Source organism: Humulus lupulus, chromosome 5, assembly GCF_963169125.1.
Source record: "Humulus lupulus chromosome 5, drHumLupu1.1, whole genome shotgun sequence".
Taxonomy (NCBI): Eukaryota; Viridiplantae; Streptophyta; class Magnoliopsida; order Rosales; family Cannabaceae; genus Humulus; species Humulus lupulus.
In genome coordinates this window covers 81,972,822-81,983,840 of record NC_084797.1, presented here as the reverse complement: position 1 = coordinate 81,983,840, position 11,019 = coordinate 81,972,822, and the positions used below count along the sequence as shown (strand labels likewise).

Here is an 11,019-nt window from a genome sequence, read left to right as displayed (position 1 = left end):
GAACAATTTGTTACGTGCACTAAGCCAGATAATCACAATTGACAAAAGAAAAGATTGTATCTTAAATTCTCGACACACGAAACTTCAGCAGGAACAAAATTACCATTTACATATATTTATATATATATATATATATGGTTAGTGTCAAGTAATAAACCACACATGCACATAAGCTAAAACTTAGATTGAAGGGAAAGCATTGAATATTCACTATATTGAACTAGCAATCCAATTAAAGGCACATGACTAACATACACTATTGCGAATAAGAGCTCCACTTAGCTTGTCCTGTTTCTTTGTTAGAAATCACATCCTTCTTTTGGGTAGAATTCTTCATTTCATTATTTACTCTTTCTATTCCTATACATGGGGTTTTAAATGATTTATATGATGATGTTTTAAACAACATCATAGACTTGGCATTTGCGCAACTGAAAAGAATCAATGAATATAAAAACATAGAACCAGTTTCCATTGTACACACTTAGAACTTAGAAGGATAAATTTAATGTGACATGACATTTATACAATTAACCAAAGATTAATAGTGATGGCCAGTCTCCACCTAGTGACCATCTAAAAGATACAAATCTGAAAACATAATACATACCATGGTTTGCAATTTCTGTATCTCAGTAGCCTAATGAATCTAGCGAATGGAGTTTTACACTATTTCACCTGATGCAAAAAAGTCATCACAAGCCCAATGATAACATCCAATAATTTCACCAAATGAAAAACCTGCTCACATTCCTGTCAAGAATGCTAGAAAAAGATTGCACATCAGCCCTCAAAAAATGAACATCTGAAGCAGTTTCTTTATGTTTTCGCAATTGGTCTTGCATGTTTTCCATTTCCACAGGAAAGGAAGACACCAAGGCTTTAAATTTTGCAATCATTTCTTTTCTTCCTGAAATAATAATTCTTCCATCAGAATTAAAGAATAAAAAGAGCCATTGGCTTGCAATAAAGCTTCAGGTTTCTTCTACCCAGGTTCTCTTGAAGCATCTTCCACCTTTGTTTCAATCATCTTTCTCTCATCGTTCTGCTTCTGTATTTCTATCCTAAGATCTGAAATCTTTGAATTCTCAATTGCAGCAGATCTTCGAAGGAAATCAATGACATCACTTTTAACATTAAGTTCCCTTTCCTTTAAGACAAGAATATCCTTCTCGGCCTACAATCTCCAATGAAAACATTATTTTTAGCATCATAGTGACATCTTAGCAAAAAATGGCAGATAAAAGGCAAAAATAAACTACCGACCAGTTACAACCTGAAGTTTCTCATACGAAGCCTGATACTCAATAACTTCAAATTTTGATTTTTCAATTTGATCTCTCACTAAGAGGTAGGCTTGGGAAGAGGAAATACATGCTACATTATTCAATTTGCTCTGTCCATTTGTGACAAGAGTTAGCATTAGTGAAATGATATTTTAAAGTAATAAAACCAGCACATACAAAAGACTAGTTATACATTAAAGTGACCTGAAAGTTAGATAACTGCAGCAATATATGTACTCTCTCTTCGTGAAGACCTTTTATTTCTTTAAGCCGGCAAGAAGCTTGATCCTGCAGAGCTCAAATCAGTTAGAATGGATTATCGTCTACAAAAGATTAATTTACAAAGGTAAGTGTTCGAAAGAAAGGTAATTACACTACCATTAATTCTTTAAGAGCAGTCTCCATATCTTGTATATCTTTTACTTTATCTCTAACTTTGTCACAACTAACATGCTTGCTCCCTAAATTTAAGACAGAAAAGCCTGCCACTTTTGCGGCATCTCTCCGAGATTTGAGAATTGCTAGTTTGCAATTACTCTCTTCTAGTTCAACAACTCTATTTTCTAACTCCCCTTCATAAAACCAATGCACTTAACATTAGCTTCACAGAACATTCAGTTATCCTCCAAGATAATGAAAACTATAAACAACTAAACAAAAATTTTCCATATTTTGGCAAGAGAAAACCAACCCTTCAACTTATTCCATTGTATCCATTTATGAAGAACTTTAAAATACAACAATGTTCACTTAAAATTACCTTTTGTTTCAAACTTCAGTTACATCAACTTATCAAGTGACCACAAGATTCCCTAAATTGCTATAAATTATGATCAATCGAAAGTTTTAATGTATTACATGAAGGATTTCAAAAAGTTGAGGTTCCTATGAGTACCAATATGAATGCATATTCATTAAAAAGAAAAAGATAATATACTAATCTAGCACTTCATTTTTAGACAAAGTTACAAATACCAAATTTCTTTTTACAGATGGACCAATCAACACGAGTGGGTGCTGCCCCAACTTAAAACCTGAGTAGTAATATTGTTCTTCTCTTAGCTAGACAATAATAATGGACTCCTTGGGCCCAGATAAAGTTATTAGAGGTAAGAAAATAAATTTAACTGTTTTCAGTATGAGACTAGTGAAGATGTACAAGTTACCTGATTCATTTCCCATGTGTTTAGTGTCTCTAAATCCAATTGTTACAACAATGGAAAGGATCATGAGAATCCAATTGATCTCTGGAATATATATCTGACCATGAATCTTGTAAGAAGTTTGAACGACCTTGACTCTTGGGAAGCAACCAATCGACTGTCTTTGGTTTATGATAGAAAATATTCCACGGATGATTGCTTGGCTTCCAAATACTGAAGCAAGAATAACTACAACAAGAACTGGCCACCTTATGCATTCTGCATTCAAATTTTTTTATAGATATCATATCTTTCGTAACGAGTACTTATACCAGTCACTATTCACAACAGAAGTTTGAAATAATAATATTAAAGAATGAGATGTGAAGTTTAATATTCTTTAACATCATCTATCAAATGCTAGGAGAATATGGTGAATCTTAGTTTTAATTTATTTCATCTTGTCAAAGCTTGCCCAACTAGAAATTAAACAACAGTACTTCATACAAAAGGGAAGAATGACCCTTACCAGGAACTGAGACATAAAAACTGATACTATGTTTGGAGTGGTGATGATGTAATAAATAAGCAGCTTGGCCCATGTATGCCAAAATAAGTGTTGGATAAACCAGAAAGGTGAAACCAATTTGCGGTAGGAAAATACATTAGGAGTTGAAATTCCCTTGTTAGATTAGACATCCACTGAAAATGAGATTAAAACATGATAAAGTACTGTTATAATGATGTTCAAAGTTACCTAAATGGCCGCATATGAGAAGTGTCCAAGATCAGCAAACATAGCCGCTGAGCCTGAAAAAACACACGGATTCATTAGTGGCATGTAATAACACATAAAAATCTGACAACAGCTTATGTCTTAATAAAGGTCATTCATATCTTATCAAACATGCAAAAAAAAAAAAAAAAATACAAAGAGCTCTGTTTTCTTTCCTAAGAAAAATGACTCAAAATATTATGTGTGTTCCCCTATTTTACCTGTTATGCACAGTAATATTCCACCTAAAGACATCCATCCACTTATCCTTGTCTTCTTCAAGAGCTTGAACATGTAATATGGGGAAAGAGCTTGATAAACATGTGGGTTCCAGCGAAATATATTATACAAGCCAAGGGTACTGATGCATAGCAGCCACGTCAACACAATTGGTTCAAAGAAGAATCCAACTCGGTGCGTACCATAATGTTGATGAGCAAATAGGCACAATAATATGAAGCAAGTTATTGGAATCACAACATCTGGAATTCAGTCAGATAGGGATGTTAAGGCAAAGATGACTAGCTAAAACTACAATAAATTCATTAGTGCTGTATTTAACTTTTAATGAATCTTCTACGCTATACACAAAAGCATAATAAAAGACGAATATTTCCTGACAAGGCATATTTATAGCTAACCTTACTGCACGAATAATTCAGAAAATTAGAAGTATTAAAAAGAAGTATAACAGTAAAAAGGTATAAGGGTATAACCAAACCACGAAGTTGTGCTAAAAAATAAAATGTAAAATAAAGTTATCCTCTCAAGTCAAATTAACAACTTTAAAAACAAACAAAATATGAAAAGAACAAGTATTTACATTCATAGATAACTCCTTCTCTATAGATACTTTATTCCTATATATACATAACAATAAACATGTAGAGAATAACCAATTACCATGGTTGAAGATGAATCGAAACTTGGGCTAATGAGAGAGATGGAAAGGCTTTTTGAAATGAATTGTAACAGATGCATGTTTGGGGTCAAATACTTAATTGAAGTCATATCTTGAGTATAAATAGATATGGATAGAAACTTGCACGAAGAATATAATAAAAAAAATGAAAACAACAACAGATATGTTCCACCATTTTCGTGAGCCATAGGGCCACGCCTTTCCATTTTTAACCTACGCTCCACCACCACCACAAATCACCACTAGCAACTTGCACGTGAATAAAAAACACAATCCAGACCCAACCCACGATCTCGCAAAAGTGAGACCTCACACCAACCACATTAGATAAGAAAAAAAAAAGAAGAAAAAAATCCATATTCGATAGGGAAACTTACCAAGTACGAGCTCTGAACCCAAGTCTTCGTCCACAGCGTGTTGAGGTGAAGAATAAGAAGAAGAAGGCATCATCACTGTCGGACCCTGAAAAGACCCACTATGCGTCGAGGAGGAGAAGGATTCATCATCACCAAATCTTTTGGTTGTAAGTTAATTGAAAAAAACTAAAAAAGTATAATGAATGGAGGTATGGATGGATAAAAGATGATAAATGGTATAAATTACAGAGAATAAAAAACTTGGAGCATCAAATTCTCAGACTTAAATCAATTAAAAATGATTATAGATGATAAAGACTTGTAGAAATGTTCATTAATAAAAAATAAGAGAGAATCATATCTGAATGTATTCAGACATTTGGCAGTAGTAATTTTTGGGCAGCCACCTTTGTGAAGTCCAAGATGATTGACGCTTGCCCTAAGTAGACCCATCGCTTATTGGAGTAATTTGGTCTGTCACTGGCTGTAAAAGTTTGTTGCTTTGTTTTTGTGCCCCAATTCAGATTTGATTTGGGAACTCTTGTCCCCAAGAAAATGAGAAAGAAAATGAAGAAATCACAAGAAGAAGAAGAAAAATGTGGTTTCATATTCATGTGCAATGGCTCAACCAAACCCCAATGCTATCTTTACTGTGTTTTCGGGCTACCCATGGCGCAACAAGAAGTTGTCCTTCAGATCAAACCGGGTGCCAAGTTTTTTCTTTACGACTTTGGCGCAATAAAGATATATGTTTTAAGACCATTTTAATTTTCAGTTTACCTCTAAATAAATTAACTACCCGCCTTTTACACTATAGAGCATTTTATTGTAATGTCTCACTAATCTAGACTATTTGGACCATTAACGAAACTATACATAAACTTACATTTTTTTACGAAAATACCATAATTTTATTGAGTAACTTATAAAATAAGAGTTACTTACAAATAAATACTAAGAAGGATATGGGATCTCATTGTCTTTAATAACAAAACATGATTTAAATGAAAAGAATTACATAAGAAATGCGGAAAATACATATAAAACCATAAAAAGATAAAATGAGACTACATCCTCGAATCGAATAACGCTCGGCCCCTTGACTCCATTCACCATCGATACACATCCTCTAAGCGTCACGAATCTTACCGCCTCTAAAGCTTATTTTCCTGCACATAAAACAGAAAGGAATGAGCCTAATGCCCAGCAAGGAAAAATCTAACACATAGTCATACACATAAATTTCACAAGAAACATAAAGACTTAACATAATACATATAACATACACTTATTATAATGGTCATTATTACTTGGGGTCTCATAGACTAAACAAGCATATGCCCATGGGATTAGTGGGGTCCTACTAGCTAAGTAGGTCATATGCCCATAACCCATTTGGGGTCTTGTTAGTCATATGGGTCATATGCCCAAGCCTACAAACATACATGCATACATATCATAACACATTTAACAACATAAAACATAAGATAACAGAAGCATATAACATATTGATTCTAGCCTATTTTCCTTACCAAAGTTACCGGGATATGTGGACTGAGTTGGGACTTTTTGGAACACTCCTAAAACCATAATGAACAAGAGTGAGTTGAAAGAAGGAAAGAGATGAAAAGGAAATGGGAAGACTAAACCATTTGAGAAACATGCTTACCGAAACTTATGTGCTCAAGAACTTAGATTCCCTAACCAAAATGAAGATTAAGGTTAGAGATTGAGTAGAAGACTATGAGAAAGAAAATAACATAATACAGAAATGAACTAGAGTTTTGGTTACCTCAAAGACTTGAAAGACCAATATACACCTCAACCGAAATACTATAGAACCTCACTTCCCAAAGTATTTGATAAGCTTATGATGTTTAAGCTTATGATTTTCCCAAACCAGGTGTTTACACTCTCACACTCACTTAACACTAGCAGCTTCAGAACTTAGAGCAAAAGGTGAGTAATGGCTGGGTACTAGGTCCTATTTATAGAGTTTGGGAATGAAAGTATCTTGATTTTACTTGAATAAAAATAATGGTTTTTTAGGTGAAAATCATTTGAATAATCGTTCAGCAGAGGCTGAAGACTCGTTCAAAAGATGCTGGACTTATGGAGGAGTTTGAATGGCTGAAAGGAAAAGAATTCAAAAGTGTTTGAATTTATGCTGGAGGAGGCGATATATCGCCCCCTATAGGCGATATATCGCCTGGACCATTGTTCCCGAGGCGACCGTGCATCGATTCGTGTTTTCCGTATCTACGTGCTGCGATATATCGCCCTCTATAGCTGCGATATATCGGCACACGCTGAATATTTAAACACGAAATTACACATTTTTAGCTAAGTTTGAATGGAGTAAACAGCCTTGACTAAGCCCTCAACGTACTCAAAGCTGCTGACTGACCCTATAACATTCAAACTTTACTCCTTATTAAATTTAATCCTAAAAAATACTCAATCCTTAATCACCATTCATAACATGTGCTTAAAATCCTATTGGTTGATATCTAAACCTTATAGTATAATAAATATAATCCTTAATATCAGTCACATTAATCAAACCTTAGGTTATACTTAATATTCTTAAACTATAGATTAAACTTAGAAAATCTATAAGTACTACTATGAGTGTCCAAATAATTCCCGGTCTGAACCAAAAATCCACAGTTACAAAGATAATACTAAACATACTATAATACTACTAAACAATTAGCTAAGTAAAGTTCTTGGACTCTACATTTATGTCCCATTTCTTTAACAAGCTTTTATAATACTTTTTCAATAGTCTTATAACCATGTGTTGTGAAAAGTGGTTTTTCTTGTAGTGTAAGTTAACAATATCTTCTGGATATCTTTGGTGACTTGATCGACTTTGATAGATCCCAAACCCAAACTACCTAACTGTCGTCGAGATGGAGAACATGCAATTGAGGAGCCATCTCACTAGGAAAAATAAGCAGATTGAGGAGGATTTGACCCGATTACCCCCTCTTGCAACCGACATTAATGTCGGGAAGAGGCAAAGTGGGTCTCATTAGTCCCACGGGAATAATTGATCCAAACCGAGTCGATCAGTTAGAACCGCCACTCCAAGTTCTATACCTGCGGGGCGAGATTACCAGAATGCTCGACCCAGCGACCGTCATAGGGGTCGTCAGCAAGTCAGTCGATCGGTTAGGACTGCAACCCCAAGTTCATTTCCTTCTTTACAGGTCCATGGGAATGCCCATGAAAATCCATGAGGAGGGGCTAGAACAGGCTCACAAAGAAAAAATGCTCCAACAATTCCTCCTACGCCGCGATCGGATCACCAGACACAAAGAACTAGAGACATTGGAGTAGAACAGAGGGGGGCTAATTTAGTCCTTCCTAATGGAATGAGGATAGCCTCACCAATAAGGCATCCCCCGTCACCTATAAGACATCCAACACCACCTCGTCCTCAACGGGATATTCCATCTCATGGAGACAGTAGGAAAAATCCTCCCCCATCGGCCAATACTTACGTCCCACAAACACGTGCCGAGAATCCAGGTCCTCGGCCCCAGCCGTGAGTTGTAAGCTTCGCAAACGGGAGTCATTGGACTGAAAGCCATCGTAGTGGCAGGTCCGAGAGCGACCTAAGGAATCATTTGAGTTCAGCACAGAGCCCTCTATATGATCCACAACCTGATATGCACAATTGTTTGAACTCCCAGAGAAGTATCCAGTTCGGGATGGATATATTAGCTATACTCGACAAGAGGGAGGTCCGTCCATAGTACGCGATCATGGGAATGCCCTGCAAAACCAAGCTTGAACTTGGAGGGAAAATAACTCGTCAAATGCGCATGATAGGATGGGAGCTATTGAACAGCCCCCAGCCAACCTAGAGACTAGGGACCAAACCCTCGAGAGACTAGCTCTGATGGAAGATCAAATGAAAAAACTCTTGTCTGGAAAGGAAAAGGACGATTGTGACTCAGACAAGGAGCTCGAGCCTTTTGCTCCAAATATTGCGACGACGACATACCCTGTGGGTTTTAGGATTCCATACTTGTCAAAATTTGATGGAGATGGAGATCCGTCAGAACACCTCGGAATGTTTAACACCATGATGGTGACCCACAATGTCGGGATCGACCTAAGGTGTATTTTGTTCCCTGCAATTCTGGTCGGGCCAGCTAGGCAGTGGTTTAAGTAATACAAGAGACATTCCATAAGCTCGTGGAAGAAGTTTTCCTCCGAGTTCAAAAAAGCATTCCAAGCTTCACAGGCAGCTCGAGTTAAGGCTGGTTCATTGGCCAGCGTAAAGCAGCAACCTGGTGAAACGTTGAAGGCATATCTGAGTAGATTTGCCAATGTTGTTGCACGAGCTAGGGATGCTGATGACAGCTCCAAACTCATGGCAACGAGGGCAGGAATCCTTGTTGGGGGTGACCTATGGCAGGAACTCCAAAGAAAAGGAGTTAAGAATGTAGATGAATTCTTTGCTCGAGCTCAAGAGTGGATAAATCTCGAGGAGGTGCAAGCTTCTGTTGCAGGAACCAGCCAGACCCCTATCCAACCCATTTGAACGGCAATAGATGTGGCAATTACGGCCCAAACCGTTACCCAGAATAACCAATGGGGGAATAAAAAAAGAAAAAGGAATGGAGAACTCGACCAGAGCGAGATGAAGAAAAATAAGCCTGTAGAGAAGTTCAAGCCTATCTACACCACGTATACCGATCTAGCGGATACATGTGAGCACATTTTTCTTGCCAATTCTAGTCGTCTTCCATGGAAGAAGCCAGAACCATTCAAGAACCAGAAGGCAAAGAGGGATGCCTCAAAGTTGTGTCAGTTCCACACCGACATCGGTCATAACACTGATGATTGTTGGTAGCTGAATGATGTGATTGAAACCCTCATTAGGGCGGGACCTTTGGCCCAGTACGTCCAAAATCGGGTGAATCCGAGTCAGCCGTTGGGCAGACCTTGCTACTTGTTCCGAAAGCTCCGACGACAGGAAAACTGGAGCTCAAGCTAATTAGGTCAATCCTCCTCTGATAGTAGGGGGAGATATAACCACCATTTCGGGAGGACCTCATTTGGCGGGCATGAGCAGCAGGGCCAAAAGAGGTACATTAACGAGCTGAAGTCCCATAAGGGGGTGGAGTTCGTCCCGGAGCAACGGTTATCGAAACAGTAGCGATTGGAAAAGCAACCAATCATTTTCACAGAAGAGGATGCTAGCCACGTCCAATTCCCACATAACGATTTGCTAATGGTAACCATTCAACTCGCCAACTGAAGAGTCCAAAGAACACTAGTGGATAACAGAAGTTCTGTGAATCTACCTTTTAGGTCCACCCTGGAAAAAATGGGGTTATCCGTAACTGATTTGAAGGCGACCTCGATGACTCTGTACGGGTTTTCTGGTGAAGGTTCGGCAGCCATTGGGATGATCAGATTGGTGGTGACATTGGGAGAAGAGTCGTGAACTATTTCCAAGTTGCTCGAGTTCATGGTAATCGATTGTCCAGCTGCATAAAATGCGATTTTGGGCCGACCTGCGCTGATGGCATTTGAAGCCATAACCTCTATCTGCCACCTAGCAATGAAATTCCCCTCAGCTGCGGGAATATGCACCATCAGAGGTGATCAGCTTGCTGCCAGGGAATGCTATAGCATTTCTATGAAGGGAAAATCACAACCTGGGCAACAAGCGATGGTCATAAATGACTGAGGTGAGGGGTCCTATGAAGTAGGAGTTACTCATGGGATGGAAGAACCTTAGCAAAAGAAGGATAGTGAGGTCGTCAAACTCGGCGACATTGACCCACGGGTAGGCGAAGACTGATCAGAGCTCCAAGCCATAGAAGAGCTCGAGGAAGTAAACATTGACCCTAAAGAAGCTTCAAGAGTCGTATAGATTGGAAAGAATCTTGACGATAAAAGGAAGAAGGAGCTAGTAGATTTCTTACAGGAAAACCTGGGCGTCTTCCCTTGGTCACATGGAGATATGGTGGGAATAAGTCCAAATGTAATTATGCACACCTTAAATTTGGACAAGAATGTGCCTGCAAAATCAAAAAAATGGAGACATTTAGGAATTGTCCGACCTAAAGCCCTTGAGGAAGAGGTAGCCCGATTATTAAAATGTAGGTTTATCCGGGAGGCAAAATACCTGATATAGGTTGCCAATCCCGTGCTGGTCCCGAAGCCAAACGGGAAGTGGAGGACCTGTATCAACTTCTCTGCTCTAAATAAAGTTTGTCCCAAGGATTGTTTCCCACTGCCAAGGATTGACCAGTTGGTAGATGCCACGGTAGGTCACAAGCTCATGTCCTTCATGGACGTATTCTGGATATAACCAGATCGCGATGAATCCTGTGGACTAGGAACATACTAGCTTCATGACCAAACATAACTGTTGCGAAATTTATTGCTAGACAAGTGCACTCATCGCAAATTAGTAATAATCTTGGTAAAACCAAGTATCATCCTCAAGGACTGAATCACCAATTACCAATCAATTAATCTTTTTGTTTCTATTTGGTCAATTAAACTT

The 11,019-nt window shown here is 38.0% G+C and overlaps 1 protein-coding gene across 8 annotated transcripts; it reads right to left on the bottom strand.

The window, feature by feature from the left end:
• Positions 1–449: 449 nt before the first annotated feature.
• Positions 450–5,214, bottom strand: LOC133777485 (E3 ubiquitin-protein ligase BRE1-like 1). Of its 8 annotated transcripts, none has more exons than XM_062217115.1 (9): positions 4,889–5,211; positions 4,503–4,639; positions 3,425–3,685; positions 2,958–3,238; positions 2,453–2,707; positions 1,665–1,858; positions 1,491–1,574; positions 1,277–1,396; positions 450–1,177 (listed from the first exon to the last, which is right to left on the bottom strand). In XM_062217115.1, exons 4-9 carry the CDS (start codon positions 3,028–3,030, stop codon positions 986–988), a joined length of 918 nt encoding a protein of 305 aa, XP_062073099.1. In that variant the 5' UTR covers positions 3,031–3,238; positions 3,425–3,685; positions 4,503–4,639; positions 4,889–5,211; the 3' UTR covers positions 450–985. The 8 variants fall into 8 exon arrangements, with proteins under 8 accessions (XP_062073099.1, XP_062073098.1, XP_062073101.1 ...); XM_062217114.1 differs by having other exon boundaries at positions 4,503–4,600; XM_062217117.1 differs by having other exon boundaries at positions 1,267–1,396; positions 4,503–5,214.
• Positions 5,215–11,019: the final 5,805 nt, after the last annotated feature.

What these genes read in the sequence shown, in the direction of transcription:
- LOC133777485 (XM_062217113.1), bottom strand. Translation starts at nt 3,030, where the DNA reads ATGGGCCAAGCTGCTTATTTATTACATCATCACCACTCCAAACATAGT. An exon ending in CTGCTCTTAAAGAATTAATG is followed by an intron (nt 1,575 to 1,664) that starts GTAGTGTAATTA and finishes TGAGCTCTGCAG; the next exon opens with GATCAAGCTTCTTGCCGGCT. An exon ending in TGCAGTTATCTAACTTTCAG is followed by an intron (nt 1,397 to 1,490) that starts GTCACTTTAATG and finishes ACAAATGGACAG; the next exon opens with AGCAAATTGAATAATGTAGC.